Raw genomic sequence first — 19,798 nt, 5'->3', positions numbered from 1 at the left:
CTTTCACCTACTCAAGATCCTCACTCCAGCAGTTCTTTCATAACTGTTCTACATCATCAGTTTCTCCCCATCTACTAAATCAACCCATCCCATAAAATGGGATAAAAAATAATTTTTTTAAAATTTCTCCCATAAAAAAATCTCCTCTCTAGTATTTCTGCTAGTAGCTTCTTCATCATTTCTCTGCTACCTTTTGTAGTAGAATTCCTTAGAAGAGTTTTCCATACTTGCTGTCTCCAATTCTTTTACTCTCGTTCTTTAACTCCTGTTACCCTACTTCAAACATATTCCTTGGATCTTCAGCCCATACTGCCCTTCTAATGCCCCCAGTGCTCTCCATGTTCTTAAATCCGAAGGTTAAATCTCAACACTTGGCTGAATTTACCTTACAGCAGCTTTTGACACAGTTAATTCTCCAATTTACTCTATTTACTTAGCTTCTAGGGCACTACACTCTCTTGATTTTCCTCTTTACTGATTATACCTTTTCAGTCTCCTTTGTAGATTCTTCTTTTTCTGATCTCTTAATTTGGAAGTGTCCCAGGCCTCTGTCCTTATTTCTTGTCTTCTCTTGTCTTGTTTTCTCTTTTCTCTACACTCACTCACTTCATGATCTTATGAAGTCCTGTTGTTGTAAGTATCACTTTATGCTGATATCTCACAAAAATTATATTTCAAGTACAGATCTCTCTCTGGAATTCTAAACTCAGCTGCCTTTTGTAAATCCTTTAGTTCAGATTTGCATATATGTTAAAGGTAGAGCCACTTCTCATCACCTCTAGTACTGCCATTTAGTCTGAACTACCATCATCTCTTCCTGAATTAATGTAATAGTCTTAAAGATGGTTTCCCTCCTTCCAAACTGCACTCACTTCACAACATAGCAACCAGAATGCTGCTTTAAAAACTTAAGTTACAAATAAACAAAAGTTAAGTTGGATTATGTCATATCTCTGAGCAAGATCCTATGACTAACTCCTTTACCTCTTTTAAGTCTGTACTCAGAGAACTACCTTCTCCATGGGGTCTCCTCTGACCACTTATTTAAATGTATAGGTGTGTCTTTCTCCTTAGCCTAGTCCCGGGGACTTCTTATCCCCTTACTCTGTTTCTTTGACTCATAACATTTACTACCTTTTAATGTAACATATAAATTAGTTACCTGTTACATTAATTTTTTAGTGTTTGTCTCCCTTTATTAGAGTATAAGCTCCATGAGGGCAGAGATATTTGTTCACTGATGTATCCAAAGCAACTATAATGTCCAGCATATGAAAAGTACTCAAAAGACATGTATCCAAAGAATGAATGTTAGTAAGCATTGAGTATCTCTAGCAAGAGTAAACAAATTTTTAAAAATTGAATTATGCTTTTGTTTGCCCTCTTGCTATGAGGATTAATTAAATACTTAAAGATCTTAAGATATTCGGTTTTATGAAAGTTTTAGTTAGACTTTATTTCCTAATACAAAATGCAGAACTCCTAAAGTTCTAAAATACTATCAACAGGCTTTTATTACTCTAGTGGCTATAAAACCATATTTGTGAGATTTTTTTCATAATTATTTTGCCAAAACTGATCTTTCTTTGTCCTAGCAATATTCTTTTAACATTCAGTTGTGTAAATGTATGGTTGCACCAGGTTTGAATTTTATTGCTTTTAAGCAAATGCCAGTGCAATTTTACATTGATAATTAGTTTCTTTCTAATGTATCATCTCCTATTTTTTCATTTATTTTTCAAAAACTGAGAGCTTACTGTGTGCATAGCTTACTAAATCCACTATGCTGAGGATTGTATTGAAACATGAGTATTGATGTCAAGTCAGATACACTGTGAGCCTTATTCAGGGAAGGAGCCTATCTATACCTAAGGGACAAAACAAAATAATAATGTTACAGAGATTTGGCAAAAACAGAATAAAAACACTTTCATGCACATGTACACACATTTGATTAATCTCTTCTGTTAGTTGGAGGTATGTAAACATAGTTATTATATTAGTAAATATCAGTGATGACTTTGCTTAACTAAGGGCTGTTTGATATAATTCTTAGCTGTATGACATTTAAATTGTGGAAGTAATTTGCTTTACAAATAAATTGGCCACCAGTTTTCTTTAAACAGTTGGCTTTGACTTGATGTGATTATAACTGTTCAGAGCCTCAGTTTTGTGGATATAATGTATAATTAATGGCACAAAGAAATTTATTGTTTATTCTCACATTACTCATTAGCATGTGCCTTAGTTTTAAAGGAAATTATTAAGCAAGAAGTTAAAAAGTGAACTTTTGAGTATGGCAAAGTTATTGTTTTTCTTTTTGTAGAAATTTATGGTAGAGAGAGCACAATTGTAATTTTGCAGAAATTAGATGCTTATATTTTGTTATTTTTGTAACATGAGTAGTGACATAATTTGGGAGACTGAAAAGTTTTGTTTTAACTTACCTGAAAAACGTATTGTGTGCTGATTTGCTTTTATTTGAAATAATATAATGGGCTTCTGAGAAGTCTTTATTAATACCTATAAAATGGGGTATTTTATTTTAAACAAATCTATTGATTACATAATTTTATGGGTATTTGAATATTGCCCAATATACTTCGCTAGGAAGCATTTAAAAAAACATGTATGGCAAGTTTTTGTTAAAATTATTTTTTAAGAGTTTACTATATTTGAGGCATTGTATTCAGTGATTTACTTCCATTATTTACTTTGATCTTTACAGTATTAGGGAGACACTTATCATTATTCCTATTTTGTAGCTAAGAAACTGAAAAAGAGATTAGATAACTTACCTTAGATTTTACAGTTAGTAAGCAGTAGAACCTGGATTTGAATTTTAACTCTCATCTTACACATTCAGTGTCAAAAATGAGGGGAAATGGGTAGTTACTGTATCATCATTTCAACTTCTTTGTATTTTTGGAAAAAATAGTGAGAAAAGGAAGGGAAATATTCTCCCTAAAAGCTAAGCCCTTGAGAGCTAGTAGTAGTTTGTCTTCCCTCTTTCCCCCTCCCCTTTCCTCCTCCCCTCCCTTTTCCTTCCCCCCACCTCCTCCTTCCCTTCCCACAATATACATGCATGGGCCTCACTCCCAGAGATTATTTAACTGTTCAGAGGTAGGGCCCTGCACATTTGTGGTGGTGGTTGTCCTTAACCTTACCAGGTGATACTAATGTCTACATAGAGTTGATTACCACTGTTTACTCTTTCTTTTCTTTTACCTATCCTTCTTTGGTGCTTTCTGGTTTGGGTTCATACTCAGGCCCTAATATTTTTAGTTGGCTTGTCTTGTGTGGTCTTCAGCAGTCCTCTAAAAATCTCTTCTACCTTGCTCAGTTCTATTCATAGGTTCCCAGGGCCCAGCCCATGTTGCTGAATCTGGATTTCTGGGGGTAAGGGCCAGAATCTGAATTTTATAATTCAGGTGATTCTAATAATCAATTTTAAGAAATTGAAGTAAAGCCCCAGTTCCCTTTACCTGGGATCATAATAACCTCTTTCAGAGAAGACAGACATAATTCACTTCTGGTCATACACATTAATAGCATATTAAATTAACTTCAAATTAACGATAGTGATGATGAAGATACAATTCCTACAGACAGCCCTGGCATAATGTTTTTCCTTATAATATTTATATAAAAAAGTAGCCCATTATGTTTTTTTTTAAATAATAAAATTCATAAATTTATTATTTGTTAATAAATCTACCCATTATGTTTAATTTCAACAAGCATAATAAGACTGAGCACAACTCCAAATCTACCATCATTTTTAGGAAGGAGCAAATATCGGGCATCTTTTTTTTTTCTTAATTTTTTACTTAATTTTTTTTATTGGTCCCTAAAAGAAGAGGCAAGTTCAAAAAGAATTATGGAGTATTGCTACACAGAAGTTTTCGGTTGATGACAGATGGAATAAAATTAGTCTTTTAGACAAGATTGGAATGTTTTTCTTCTTCAATTTTTTTTTTCTTTTTCCTTTAAACCCTAGTTAGATTTAGAGGAAATTGTCTGTTGCTAACTTGTACCATCTCTGAAGAGAGTTTGGGGGGATAGTGCTGTGGGATCTTTAGTTGTTGATACTTAAAGGTGATCCCTTTATATAAAGAGAAATTACCTTTAAATGCTATACTTAATTTTCTTTGTGATTTTTTAAAAATTATGTAATGAGATAATTTTGATGAACTAATATTCTATAGGTGCCTAAAAATTTTGGTTGCTTTAACAGTACTAATTAAAAACATGTTTGCATTGGAAAGTCTGGATTTCTTTAAGAATATAGCATGCCACATGTAATATTTCTTTCCTTTCCAACTGCTTTCTATTATATGCTTAGGGTTTAGACCGCTCCAATTCCTGGGTTAACACTGGTGGTCCAAAAGCTGCCCCATGGGGATCCAACCCCAGTCCAAGTGCAGAATCAACACAGGTGGTGTTTATATTAGAGGTTTCTTTATTCGCTGCTGATGTTTCCCTTTAGAACATTACTTTTTAGTATATACTATGATTTCAGTGGCTTGCTTTTTAATAATTAAAAAGTGTGTATTTTTGTTTACTTAGCACATTTTCCAACTGCTATGCATGAATACCACCAATTGCACCAGTAATACTCTCCTTTCCTATTTCCTGTCTCTTTCTCCTTCCCTCCTATACACCCCATTGATGTTTCAGTGCCTGCTGCTTATGCAATTGATGGCTTTGATAACAGTTTCTACTTTTGGGGTAGTGCATCTTTAGTAGGAATTTAAAAATTTTTTGTGTGGAAAAAACCTGACAGTTTTCCATTCGCTTTTGGTTTAAAGTGTAGCTATTGTATCATTGTCATTTAGCATTTACTATCTTGTCATTTTCTTCATAATCACTGACTAGAAATATTGGTAATAAACTGAAATTAAATATGAACAGTATATGATCCCCATGCTGTAAGATTAAGTGCCAGAAGCAAAAATCTGTTTTAAACTGTACTGTGTTGCAAAGTATGAAATTTGTTGTAACTTATTTGTACTAGATTTTGCTTACTTAAGTCTAATTGCTTGATAGCTAATACTGCATGATTCCTCAAAATATACTTCTCATCTGTGTATTGGCTTTGGAGGACAATGCTCTCGTTCTTCAAGAAAAATTTTAATTGCAAATTTATTATAAATGATTTATATTTAATATAGTATATGGCTAACCTGAATCGTAATTTTTGATGATAGTGAAACATGAAAGAAATGATTCTAAACTTTTAATTTTTTAATTAAATATAAAATTCTTGATTTCTCTTTTTGGTCCAAGACCAGTGAGAAGTATGTTTTTACTTTTTACATTTTCTTACTAGATACATGCATGTGTATAGATCACACAGATAAAAGTTTCATTCTTTGCAGCACTCTGGATTTATATAATCATTAAAATACTTATCTTTTAAAGATAAAATAAATAGAAGCCATTTTGATACTTCTAATGCATTGTCGTTAAAGCAACTTAAAATAGTGAAAATGGGATGAGCAATAAAACAGATGGCTGTTAAAATGACAGTAAAGCTCTATGTAAAAAATTGTATATAATCCTTGAACTGCATAGTCATCCACAGCAGACGTTAATGGTATCTCGTCATTCATTCATCTTCACTCCATAGGCTATGGATCGAAGTTGTAATCGTATGTCTTCGCACACAGAGACGTCAAGTTTCTTACAAACATTAACGGGACGCTTACCAACTAAAAAGGTAGATTCATATGAAGATAGTCCATGTAGGGGGAAAATAATTCCAACAATTACGTAGATGTAAGGATTCTTTACATAACCAGTATGAGACGTTACAATAACTGCACTGTTTTTAAAAATACATTTGAGCAAGCATTGCTTGTTTGATGTCTTTTTGGGCATACCTCTCCATTGCAAGCTCTTTTACATTATTATAATGTTTATATCTTTGCAGATGACTGTTTTTAGAGTTTAGTGCATTAAATTTGATCATTAAATTTTAGTACCAAAAAGATTGTATCAACTCTTAATTCTGTTTCTGTAACTGCTTCTGTTTTGTGTTTTAAATCTCCAGGGAAAGGAAGATGAGTTAGAAAAATTATCACTCTTAGTAAGATATGTTGATTTGCTTCCCTTATGCACAGTTTTGTTAGTCCTTTTTCATATTAATATACACTATTGTGCAAATGCTTTGTATGCATATCCATTATAAGGCAGGAAATTTCTGCTATTTTAATAAAAAGACTTTAAATACCTGAAAACTTGAAAATTAATGGCTGATATCAAAGTTTAAATTTTTAAAGGTATTTCCTAAATTGTACCAGCAAAGTTCATGAATGTATTTGCATATGCTGAAATATGTATGTAAGGCACAAGCCAGATTTTATTTGTAACTGTGAGTTTTGGGTCTAGTTTCTTTTTGCACGTACAATTTAGGAGGCTACTTCCCACCTGTCGTTTTAAAATTACATTTTACTCCAAGATAACATGTAATTTTTCCAGCTATTCAACATGCCACTGTCTTATGTGTATAAATAGCCGTTTCGTTAATGGGTGTCCTCACTGCATCATTGAATGGTTCACATGCCTTATTTTGCTTATTCTCATTATATCTTCATTTGTACTTGCATTATTTGGTTTGTGTTACCAGCAGACCTGACACTGATAATAACTTTGGATTTACTTCTGGATAGCTATTTCATGAGGAGCTGGCTTTGCAGTGGGTTGTTTGCAGTGGCAGCGTTCGGGAATCAGCTTTGCAACAAGCCTGGTTCTTTTTTGAGTTAATGGTGAGCAAACTAAACACATTCTTTGTTTTTCTTGTTAAACAATTTTGTGTTAGCTCATGATTTTATCCTAGAATCTTTTCCTATTGCCCATCTTATGGTTTTACATGTGCCTCCAAGACAAAATTACCTTTGCTACATCTCTAAATAAACACTGTGGACAGTCAGCACAATTTAGATGGAGTTATAAAGCTAATTTAAACTATATTTCTAGGGATAGTTGCAGAAGCTAACTATCTTTTTAAAGGAAACCTGTGATACATTCTTTCTTAATCTGAACATGCTAGTGTATAATGGCAGTACTATTGATTTCATACCAGATAAAAAGAGCTTTATAGATACCTACTGCTTTTATGGTTAGAAAGCTCTTAGGGAAATGCCAGTCACAGCCAATGAAAAACAACAACACTTTCTACTTAATTCAGTAAATGATATTAAAACAAATAAATGAATTAATATTTTAATAAATATCTATACACACACAACATAAACACATATATACACAAAAGCAATATACATTTATTAAGTACGTACAGTATGGTAGCACAGCCCTATGGGCTAGGGATTACCAAGGCACAGAGAGATTAAGTAACTTGTTTAAGTATACATAGCTTGTATACAGCAGAGCTGTGATTCAAACTTAGGCATCCTGGCACTAGGGACCTTCCTCTCTAGCTTTAGAAAGCTGAAATCACTGAAACTTTTTCTTCCAAAAAAATTATGTAAAATAATAAATAAGAAACAAAGGAAAGCAAAACAACAAAAAAGAGACAGAAAAAAGAGAAAGAAAAGAAACAATGGAAGTTTCTAGAGTATGCCATAGAATCATTCTTAGCATTGAGTGTTACTTATGTTGAAGATTAGAAGACATTTCTTGTGCAAGTTAAAACTACAATGAGGTATCGCCTCGCACCAGTCAGAATGGCCATCATTAAAAATCCTACAAATAATAATTGCTGGAAAGTATGTGGAGAAAAGGAAACCGTTCTGCACTGTTGGTGGGAATGTAAATTGGTGTAGCCACTATGGAGTATAGTATGGAGGTTCCTTAAAAAACTAAAAATAGAGCTACCATATGATCCATCAATCCCACTCCGGGGCATATATCCGGAGAAAACTCTTAATTCAAAAAGTTACATGCACCCCAGTGTCATAGCAGCACTATTTACAATATCCGAGACATAGAAGCAGCTTAAATATCCATCGAGAGATGAATGGATAAAGAAGATGTGGAATACATATACATTGGAATACTATTCAACCATAAAAAAGAATGAAATAGTGCCATTTGCAGCAACATAGATGCACCTAGAGATTATCCTACTAAGTGAAGTAAGCCAGAGAGAGAAAAGTTAAATACCATATGATATCACTTATATGTGTAATCCAAAATATGATACAAATGAACTTGTTTACAAAACAGACTCAGACATAGAAAACAAACTTACAGTTACCAAAGGGGAAAGAAGGTGGGAGAGGGATAAATTAGGACTTTGGGATTAGCAGATACAAACTACTGTATATAAAATAAGCAACAAGGCCGCACTGTATAGCACAGGGAACTATATTCAATATCCTATAATAAACCATAATGGAAAAGAATATGAAAAAGAATATATATATATAACTGAATCACTTTGCTGTAACCAAAAACTAACACAACATTGTAAATCACCTATACTTCAGTAAAAGATTTTAAAAAAGATGTTTTGTCTAGAGATTTGCTAATCTACAAAAAAAATAAATCAGGGACCATATGTAAATGGTAGGCAACTCATTTTTTTCCCCTAGAGAATAAACACCAAATTGTAATTCATGTGCTTTTAATGTAAGATCAAATGACTTTTTTAAAATAGTCTTACATGTATGTTCAGATTTCTTAAACATGAAATAGTTTGACTTGTCTCTTGTTATTTACCAACTGTAAAACCTTGTCATTAATTTCCCTGAATTAAAAATTTTTAGTACCGTTAACACATTGTTGTGATATAAGAATCCATATCTAAAAGTATTTGGTAAATTGAAACCACTTTAGTTTTTACCTAACATTTTATTCTTAATATCTAGTCATCAATATTTAATGTACACCCACCATATGCCACGAGATGCTAGGTGCTAAAGATTCTACATGCAGTCAAGGTTTCTAACCTCTCAGAGCTAACAGTTGGGGGGACATGGAATGGCAGAACTGTTAAGTCTTGGAAAGATTTAATTTAAAATAATTTTAAAGGATGAAATTTTTTTCTGTTGACATACCCATAATTTGTTTCCCACTGATAGCCAGGATAATGTCATGAAGCTGATACAGAGATTGAGTTGTATCGTGTTTGATATTTCTCTAGCGCATACAAAATATTGTAGGGAACTTTTTCAAAATATTTGATGAGTTAAAAGTATTTTATCTATCTGTTAAATTACGTGGTATGTTGACAAAATAGCCCTAATGTTTAGAATCTCTGTAACTGTTCATTACATCCATAAGAAATTAAACGAATGGCTTATTTCTTTTTTCAGGTAAAGAGCATGGTGCACCATTTATACTTTAATGATAAACTTGATGCACCAAGGAAAAGTCGTTTTCCAGAACGTTTCATGGATGACATTGCTGCTCTTGTCAGCACAATTGCTAGTGATATAGTTTCACGATTTCAGAAGGTAACGGTAACTTATTTTTTTAAACAAAATCTGTGTTTCAAGCACATGTTAAACTATATTTGTTTTTCTTTTAATTGTTTCCCAGGACACAGAAATGGTTGAGAGACTCAACACAAGCCTTGCATTCTTTCTCAATGATCTGTTGTCTGTTATGGACAGAGGATTTGTCTTTAGTCTTATAAAGACCTGCTATAAACAGGTAATGCCTAATTAGTAATAATTAGTAATCAAATAATTTAAATGCTGCGTTTGCTCTTTTAGGGCTGGAGCTAAGAGATTTTTCAAGAACACATTTATATAATGATGTTTTTAAAAAGTGGCATATTTTTATTAGTAAGGGAAAGATAAATTACATTTATTGGGACACAGGACTGTGGCAAGCTGCTGTCAGTACAGCTGGCTTTTCATTGAGTTATACTGGCCCACTTATGACTTTTAGATTCTCATTCAGAAGTAGACCATCAAGTCAGGAGTCTAAATGTAAAGCAGCCCCAAGGTGCCATGCGAGAGTAGCATTTTTACTGAATGAACAGCTAACCCAACCTTTTCTGTCTTAAGTGATTTTTAAAGCAGTTGCATTTTGCTGTGTATTCCTCATGATGAAGCCCTAGACATTGTAGAGTTTAGAAGCATGAGTAGATGTTTACCCAAGTCACAAATATTATTATCTAGCTTTTTCTAAACTAAAAGTATCCTAGAAGTTTTCTACAAACAGCTGGTTTTGTTTTAAATTTTTTATCAAATGATTAATGAAACCTGGCTTTTAGAAAACATTAGTTATCCATCCTGATAGACCATTTGGGTACTGAGCTGTATAATCATCCTAGAATTACCTTTTAAGGGAGCTTTAAAAATGTACAGATCTCTGTGCCCCATCCCAGCATTTCTGAGGAGTTTGAACCCTGGTGGTGGGGGTGGGAATGTGGGAAACAGTGCTTATAACGTACTCCCTGCTGGTCCACAGATTAGTTTTCGGGACCTACTGGTTAAAAATGCTATTTGGCAGTCTAATACTTAGAATTTTGAAGCTCTGTTCTATTGGATGCCAATATTGTATGTTTCTTTTAATAGAGAAGTTAAAACTATGTGTGGGCACTGATCTATTTGCAAGTATTTGCAACACTATGTATTATTTTTACTTTTTCCCTGATATTTCATGTATTATTGCTCCCAAAACCTGTCCTGTCTTTATTCTTCAAGCACTGACCTCCTACATTTGCCAAACATTAAACTAGACTCTAGGGATGCTAAAACTATTCAAATAAGTCAGTCTGTATGTGTTTCCTCAAGTAGCTAATGGGTGTAGTTTGGGAAAATAGATAATTATTAATATAGGTTAACACAAGGTGCTGTAAAAATAATGGATAATTTATTTTAGGAAGTTATTTTGGTGGTATACTTTTTCTTCATAAAGTGTATCTTTGAGAAGTGGAAATATTAATGCTATATTGGAAATATAAGAATGTGGCTTTAAGAATGCACCTAGTCAGTGGATTTATACAGTAAATCTTGTAGTTCCAAATTTTTAATTTTAGGAGTAACTTTGGAAAAAGCCGATACTGTTATTTAAACCACAAAATTCAAAACTGCTCACTGAGTACTGTTCTTTAATTCTTCTTTTTGGTTGAATTTGTTTTATTTATTTATTTTTATTATTTTTAAAATCTTTATTGGAGTATAACTGCTTTACAATGGTGTGTTAGTTTCTGCTTTATAACAAAGTGAATCAGTTATACATATACATACGTTCCCATATTTCTTCCCTCTTGCGTCTCCCTCCCTCCCACCCTCCCTATCCCACCGCTCTAGGTGGTCACAAAGCACCGAGTTGATCTCCCTGTGCTATGCAGCTGCTTCCCACTAGCTATCTATTTTATGTTTGGTAGTGTATGGTAGTGTCCACGGCACTCTCTGGCTTTGTCACAGCTTACCCTTCCCCCTCCCCATATCCTCAAGTCCATTCTCTAGTAGATCTGTGTCTTTATTCCTGTCTTACCCCTAGGTTCTTCATGACATTTTAATTTTTTTCTTATTCCATATATATGTGTTAGCATACGGTATTTGTCTTTCTCTTTTTGACTTGACTCTGTATGACAGACTCTAGGTCCATCCACCTCACTACAAATAGCTCAATTTTGTTTCTTTTTATGGCTGAGTAATATTCCATTGTATGTATGTGCCACATCTTCTTTATCCATTCATCCGATGATGGGCACTTAGGTTGTTTCCATCTCCAGGCTATTGTAAATAGAGCTGCAATGAACATTTTGGTACATGACTCTTTTGGAATTGTGGTTTTCTCAGGGTATATGCCCAGTAGTGGGATTGCTGGGTCATATGGTAGTTCTATTTGTAGTTTTTTAAGGAACCTCCATACCGTTCTTCATAGTGGCTGTACCAATTCACATTCCCACCAGCAGTGCAAGAGTGTTCCCTTTTCTCCACACCCTCTCCAGCATTTATTGTTTCTAGATTTTTTGATGATGGCCATTCTGACCGGTGTGGGGTGGTATCTCATTGTAGTTTTGATTTGCATTTCTCTAATGATTAATGATGTTGAGCATCTTTTCATGTGTTTGTTGGCAGTCTGTGTATCTTCTTTGGAGAAATGTCTATTTAGGTGTTCTGCCCATTTTTGGATTGGGTTGTTTGTTTTTTTGTTATTGAGCTGCATGAGCTGCTTGTAAATTTTGGAGATGAATCCTTTGTCAGTTGCTTCATTTGCAAATATTTTCTCCCATTCTGAGGGTTGTCTTTTGGTCTTGTTTATGGTTTCCTTTGCTGTGCAAAAGCTTTGAAGTTTCATTAGGTCCCATTTGTTTATTTTTGTTTTTATTTCCATTACTCTAGGAGGTGGCTCAAAAAGGATGTTTTCCTCTAAGAGTTTGATAGTTTCTGGCCTTACATTTAGGTCTTTAATCCATTTTGAGCTTATTTTTGTGTATGGTGTTAGGGAGTGATCTACTCTCATACTTTTACATGTATCTGTCCAGTTTTCCCAGCACCACTTATTGAAGAGGCTGTCCTTTCTCCACTGTACATTCCTGCCTCCTTTATCAAAGATAAGGTGACCATATGTGCGTGGGTTTATCTCTGGGCTTTCTATCCTGTTCCATTGATCTTTTTGTTTTTGTGCCAGTACCATAGTGTCTTGATTACTGTAGCTTTGTAGTATAGTCTGAAGTCAGGAAGCCTGATTCCTCCAGCTCCGTTTTTAGTTCTCAAGATTGCTTTGGCTATTCGGGGTCTTTTGTGTTTCCATACAGATTGTGAAATTTTTTGTTCTAGTTCTGTGAAAAATGCCAGTGGTAGTTTGATGGGGATTGCACTGAATCTGTAGATTGCTTTGGGTAGTAGAGTCATTTTCACAATGTTGATTCTTCCAATCCAAGAACATCATATATCTCTCCATCTATTTGTATCATCTTTAATTTCTTTTGTCAGTGTCTTATAATTTTCTGCATATAGGTCTTTTGTCTCCTCAGGTAGGTTTATTCCTAGTTATTTTATTCTTTTTGTTGCAATGGTAAATGGGAGTGTTTTCTTGATTTCACTTTCAGATTTTTCATCATTAGTGTATAGGAAGGCCAGAGATTTCTGTGCATTAATTTTGTATCCTGCTACTTTACCAAATTCATTGATTAGCTCTTTTAGTTTTCTGGTAGCATCTTTAGGTTCTCTATGTATAGTATCATGTCATCTGCAAACAATGACAGCTTTACTTCTTCTTTTCTGATTTGGATTCCTATAATTTCCTTTTCTTGATTGCTGTGGCTGAAACTTCCAAAACTATGTTGAATAAGAGTGGTAAGAGTGGGCAACCTTGTCTTCTTCCTGATCTTAGTGGAAATGCTCTCAGTTTTTCACCATTGAGGATGATGTTGGCTGTGGGCTTGTCATATATGGCCTTGATTATGTTGAGGAAAATTTCCTCTATGCCTACTTTCTGCAGGGTTTTTATCATAAATAGATGTTAAATTTTGTCGAAAGCTTTTTCTGCATCTATTGAGATGATCATATGGTTTTTCTCCTTTAGTTTGTTAATATGGTATATCACATTGATTGATTTGCGTATATTGGAGAATCCTTGCATTCCTGGAATAAACCCCACTTGATCATGGTGTATGATCCGTAAAATGTGCTGTTGTATTCTGTTTGCTAGTATTATGTTGAGGATTTTTGCATCTATGTTCATCAGTGATATTGGCCTGTAGTTTCTTTCTTTGTGATGTCTTTGTCTGGTTTTGGTATCAGGGTGATGGTGGCCTCGTAGAATGAGTTTGGGAGTGTTCCTCCCTCTGCTGTATTTTGGAAGAGTTTGAGAAGGATAAGCATTAGCTCTTCTCTGAATGTTGGATAGAATTTGCCTGTGAAGCTGTCTGGTCCTGGGCTTTTGTTTGTTGGAAGATTTTTAATCACAGTTTCAATTTCAGGGCTTGTGATTGGTCTGTTCATATTTTCTATTTCTTCCTGATTTAGTCTTGGCAGGTTGTGCATTTCTAAGAATTTGTCCATTTCTTCCAGATTGTCCATTTTATTGGCATAGAGTTGCTTGTAGTAATCTCTCATGATCTTTTTTATTTCTGCAGTGTCAGTTGTTACTTCTCCTTTTTCATTTCTAATTCTATTGATCTGAGTCTTCTCCCTTTTCTTCTTGATGAGTCTGGCTAATGGTTTATCAATTTTGTTTATCTTCTCAAAGAACCAGCTTTTAGTTTTATTGATCTTTGCTAATGTTTCCTTCATTTCTTTTTCATTTATTTCTGATCTGATCTTTATGATTTATTTCCTTCTGCTAACTTTGGGGTTTTTTTGTTCTTCTTTCTGTAATTGCTTTAGGTGCAAGATTAGGTTTTTTATTCGAGATGTTTCCTGTTTCTTAAGGTAGGATTGCATTGTTATAAACTTCTCTCTTAGAACTGCTTCTGCTGCATCCCATAGGTTTTGGGTTGTCGTGTCTCCATTGTCATTTGTTTCTAGATATTTTTTGATTTTCTCTTTGATTTCCTCAGTGACCACTTTTTTATTAAGTAGTGTATTGTTTAGCCTCCATGTGTTTGTATTTTTTACAGATCTTTTCCTGTAATTGATATCTAGTCTCATAGCGTTGTGGTTGGAAAAGATACTTGACACAATTTCAATTTTCTTAAATTTATCAGGGCTTGATTTGTGACCCAAGATATGATGTATCCTGGAGAATATTCCATGAGCACTTGAGAAAAATGTGTATTCTGTTGTTTTTGGATGGAATGTCCTATAAATATCAATTAAGTCCATCTTGTTTAATGTATCATTTAAAGCTTGCGTTTCCTTGTTTATTTTCATTTTGGATGATCTGTCCATTGGTGAAAGTGGGGTGTTAAAGTCCCCTACTATGAATGTGTTACTGTCGATTTTCCCTTTTATGGCTGTTAGTATTTGCCTTATGTGTTTAGGTGCTCCTATGTTGGTGCATAAATATTCACAATTGTTATATCTTCTTCTTGGATCGACTCCTTGATCATTATGTAGTGTCCTTCCTTGTCTCTTGTAATAGTCTTTATTTTAAAGTCTATTTCACCTGATATGAGAATTGCTACTCCAGCTTTCTTTTGGTTTCCATTTGCATGGAATATCTTTTTCCATCTCCTCACTTTCAGTCTGTATGTGTCCCTAGGTCTGAAGTGGGTCTCTTGTAGACAGTATATATATGGGTCTTGTTTTTGTATCCATTCAGCCAGTCTGTGTCCTTTGGTCAGAGCATTTAGTCCAATTACATTTAAGGTAATTATCGATATGTATATTCCTATTCCCATTTTCTTAATTGTTTTGGGTTTGTTATTGTAGGTCTTTTCCTTCTTTTGTGTGTCTTGCCTAGAGAAGATCCTTTAGCATTTGTTGTAAAGCTGGTTTGGTGGTGCTGAACTCTCAGCTTTTGCTTGTCTGTAAAGGTTTTAATTTCTTCATCAAATCTGAATGAGATCCTTGCTGGGTAGAGTAATCTTGGTTGTAGGTTTTTCTCCTTCGTTACTTTAAATATGTCCTGCCAGTCCCTTCTGGCTTGCAGAGTTTCTGCTGAAAGATCAGCTGTTAACCTAATGGGGATTCTCTTGTGTGTTATTTGTTGTTTTTCCCTTGCTGCTTTTAATATGTTTTCTTTGTATTTAATTTTTGACAGTTTGATTAATATGTGTCTTGGCATGTTTCTCCTTGGATTTATCCTGTATGGGACTCTCTGTGCTTCCTGGACTTGATTAAGTATTTCCTCTCCCATATTAGGGAAGTTTTCAACTATAATCTCTTCAAATATTTTCTCAGTCCCTTTCTTTTTCTCTTCTTCTTCTGGAACCCCTATAATTCGAATGTTGGTGTGTTTAATGTTGTCCCAGAGGTCTCTGAGACTGTCCTCAGTTCTTTTCATTCTTTTTTCTTTATTCTGCTCTACAGTAGTTATTTCCACTATTTTATCTTCCAAGTCACTTATCCGTTCTTCTGCCTCAGTTATTCTGCTATTGATCCCTTCTAGAGTATTTTTAATGTCATTTATTGTGTGTTCATCGTTGCTTGTTTCATCTTTAGTTCTTCTAGGTCCTTGTTAAATGTTTCTTGCATTTTCTCTATTTCCAAGATTTTGGATCATCTTTACTGTCATTATTCTGAATTCTTTTTCAGGAAGTCTGCCTATTTCCTCTTCATTTGTTAGGTCTAGTGGGGTTTTATCTTGCTCCTTCATCTGCTGTATGTTTTTCTGTCTTTTCATTTTGCTTATCTTACTGTGTTTGGGGTCTCCTTTTTGCAGGCTGCAGGTTCATAGTTCCCGTTGTTTTTGGTGTCTGTCCCCAGTGGCTAAAGTTGGTTCAGTGGGTTGTGTAGGCTTCCTGGTGGAGGGGACTATTGCCTGTGTTCTGGTGGATGAGGCTGGATCTTGTTTTTCTGGTGGGCAGGTCCATGTCTGGTGGTGTGTTTTGGGATGTCTGTGGCCTTCTTATGATTTTAGGCAGCCTCTCTGCTAATGGGTGGGGTTGTGTTCCTGTCCTGCTAGTTGTTTGGGATAGGGTGTCTAGCACTGTAGCTTGTTGGTCGTTGAGTGAAGCTGGGTGTTGGTGTTGAGATGGAGTTCTCTGGGAGATTTTCGCCGTTCGATATTACATGGAGCTGGGAGGTCTCTTGTGGTCCAGTGTCCCGAAGTTGGCTCTCCCACCTCAGAGGCACAGCACTGACTCCTGGCTGCAGCACCAAGAGCCTTTCATCCACACGACTCAGAATAAAAGGGAGAAAAAGTAGAAGGAAAGAAAGAAGGAAGGGAGGGAGGAAGGAATGAAGGAAAGAAAGATAAAGAAGAAAGAAAGAAAGGAAAGGAAGGAAGGAAGGATGGGGATAAAAGAAAATAAAATAAAGATAAAATAAAATAAAGTTATCAAAATAAAAAATAATTATGAAGAAAAAAAATTTTTTTTAAGTAAAAAACAAAACGGACAGATAGAACCCTAGGACAAATGGTGAAAGCAAAGCTATACAGACAAAATCTCACACAGAAGCATACACATACACACTCACAAAAAGAGGAAAAGGGGAAGAAATCATAAATCTTGCTCTCAAAGTCCACCTTCTCAATTTGGGATGACTCGTTGTCTATTCAGGTATTCCACAGATGCAGGGTACATCACGTTGATTGTGAAGATTTAACCCGCTCGCTGCTCCTGAGGCTTCTTGGAGACATTTCCCTTTCTCTTTGTTCCCACAGCTCTGGGGGCTCAGCTTTGGATTTGGCCCCGCTTCTGTGTGTAGGTCGCTGGAGGGCGTCTGTTCTTTGCTCAGACAGGACGGGGTTAAAGGAGCCGCTGGGGGCTTTGGCTCACTCAGGGGTGGGAGGGGCACGGAGTGCGGGGCGAGCCTGCGGCGGCAGAGGCTGGCGTGATGTTGCACCAGCCGGAGGCGCGCCGTGCGTTCTCCCGGGGAAGTTGTCCCTGGATCGCGGGACCCTGGCAGTGGTGGGCTGCACAGGCTCCCCGGAAGGGGGGTGTGGATAGTGACCTGTGCTCGCACACTGGCTTCTTGGTGGCGGCAGCAGCAGCCTTAGCGTCTCATGCCCGTTTCTTGGGTCCGTGCTGCTACGTCTCTGGAGCTCCTTTAAGCAGCGCTCTTAATCCCCTCTCCTCGCGCACCAGGAAACAAAGAGGGAAGAAAAAGTCTCTTGCCTCTTCGGCAGGTCCAGACTTTTCCCCGGACTCCCTCCTGGGTAGGCGTGGTGCACTAACACCTTCAAGGCTGTGTTCACCCAGTCCTCTCCCTGCGCTCTGACCGAAGCCCGAGCCTCCGATTCCAGCCCCCGTCGGCACCGTTCCTCTGTGCGGAAATCTCTCCACTTTGGTCCCTGCACCCCTGTTGCTGTGCTCTCCTCCGTGGCTCCGAAGCTTCCCCCCTCCGCCACCCGCAGTCTCGGCCCGCGAAGAGGCTGCCTAGTGTGTGGAAACCTTTCTTCCTTCACAGCTCCCTTCCACTGGTGCAGGTCCCGTCCCTATTCTTTTGTCTCTGTTTATTCTTTTTTCTTTTGCCCTACCCAGGTACGTGGGGAGTTTCTTGCCTTTTGGGAGGTCTGAGGTCTTCTGCTAGCGTTCAGTAGGTGTTCTGTTGGAGTTGTTCCACATGTAGATGTATTTCTGATGTGTCTGTGGGGAGGAAGGTGATCTCCACGTCTTACTCTTCCGTCATCTTCGCCCTCTCTCTCAGCACCTTATTTTAAAGGTAGTAATGTTTTCCCCCAAAGCAGTTATTCTGTCGAATACAAGGGTTTCTCACACTCAACAATGACATAGACTAAGAGGAAGAAGCTATTTCCTCCTTCTTCGCCATCTCCCATTAATTTAGAAATCACTTTAATTCTTTAATTCATCATTCTGTTATCGGTAGTAGAGAAATGATATGTTCAATTGGTGTTTTCTTATTTATGCAACGCTTACAAGGTATCTTCAAAGCTTTATTCATTACCAACTCCAAGTGTCTTGGTGTCCCTGAGGCTGGATTTTCTGCGCATCATCTGCAGCCATGAGCACTATGTTACCTTAAACTTACCCTGCAGCCTGCTAACTCCACCTGCGTCACCATCACCTTCTGTTTCTTCTGCAACATCTCAGGTATGCAAAATGTATGAAAACAAATTTTTTTAAGTCCAGACTTGTGGAAAAAGCATTCTAAACACTGGAAAACATGAAAAGTAACACTGTTGAATAATAGCTGTGTGATAGGCTCCATACTAAGTGCTTTATAAGTATTAAATGGTTAAGTACTTTATAAGTATTAATCATTTACTCCTCACAGGAACTCTAGGAGGTAAGTTCTATTATTATCCCCATTTTACAGGTGAAAAAAATTGAAACACAGAAAGGTCAGTAACTTACCCAGGGTCACATATAGTAAAAATTTGCAGATCTAGGCTTTGAACCATGGGACGTGTTGGCTTATTCTAGGGCCCAAGTTTTAACCACTTTGTTGTACCCCTCTTACCGATTCAGGCACAAGGGAGTGAATTCAGCTACATAAACTCACTTGATGTTTTCACAGGTTGGGTTTTTTTGAGGCAGACACAGACTGAGTTTGGGAGACAAGGTATTTATTAGATGTCAATACCTGTGAAAGGAAGGGGAATGAAGCATAATTTAGCAGAGAAAGAAGTCAAACTGCAGTGCAGTCCTGGCAAAGCCCTACCTGCCTCTCTTGTATCCAGAGAACCCAAAGGAAACTAGATGGGTGTTTATGGATTTTCACAGGGTGCCTAGTAGTTGCTTTAAAGATGACAAAGGGTTATCGTAGCAATTATTATGTGTCCTGTCATACAGATTGAAATGAAGCGATTTTGTGGTTTTCATATCAGAGAAGCCTGGATGTTCCCTCCTAGTGAAACATCTTTTTGCTATATAATTCCTAAGGCAAACAAGCTACTTCTTTAAGCTCTTAATGTCTAAAGTGAAAGTTGATATGAACTCTTTATAAGTTTATTTTTGAGATATTTAATTCCTGAAAGTAATTCCCTACACTAGATCAACCTCAGATGTTTGATAAACTAAATTTTAAACTTTACTCAGAAAGATTAGAAAACATCAGAGAACACCCCCAACTTTTCATTTTACCTTTGCAAAAATTCTTAAGGATCAGCCTGTTTCCACATACTTTTACCTGGCTAGGACACACTTCTTCCAATAACAAATGAGGCTAGTCTTTTGCTCCCTTCCCCCATCCTCTGTCAAAGATGTGGCTACACAGTCAAGTACAAATTAATCAAAGGTACAGTTCCTAAAACCTTTAATGAAACACATTTGTTTACACCTGACTCCCTGCTGAACATCTCATTCAGCCAAGAAATTAACAGAATTTCTTCCATTATCTCGTTCCCTACTTTC

The 19,798-nt window shown here is 36.1% G+C and overlaps 1 protein-coding gene across 3 annotated transcripts in view; it reads left to right on the top strand.

Moving 5' to 3' along the window:
• The window catches only part of DOCK7 (dedicator of cytokinesis 7), a 214,816-nt gene that overhangs the window by 124,475 nt on the left and 70,543 nt on the right, over nucleotides 1-19,798 (top strand). For 2 of the 3 annotated variants that reach the window (XM_060023043.2, XM_060023034.2), the window contains exons 23-27: nucleotides 5,633-5,722; nucleotides 6,675-6,770; nucleotides 9,282-9,422; nucleotides 9,508-9,621; nucleotides 18,365-18,535. In XM_060023043.2, coding sequence (XP_059879026.1) covers nucleotides 5,633-5,722; nucleotides 6,675-6,770; nucleotides 9,282-9,422; nucleotides 9,508-9,621; nucleotides 18,365-18,535 — 612 coding nt within the window. Of the gene's footprint in view, nucleotides 1-5,632; nucleotides 5,723-6,634; nucleotides 6,771-9,281; nucleotides 9,423-9,507; nucleotides 9,622-18,364; nucleotides 18,536-19,798 lie in introns of those variants that run through there. The other variant, XM_060023049.2, reaches the window with a different exon arrangement.

Source organism: Delphinus delphis, chromosome 1 (assembly GCF_949987515.2).
Source record: "Delphinus delphis chromosome 1, mDelDel1.2, whole genome shotgun sequence".
Taxonomy (NCBI): Eukaryota; Metazoa; Chordata; class Mammalia; order Artiodactyla; family Delphinidae; genus Delphinus; species Delphinus delphis.
This window is presented reverse-complemented; position numbering and strand designations above follow the sequence as displayed.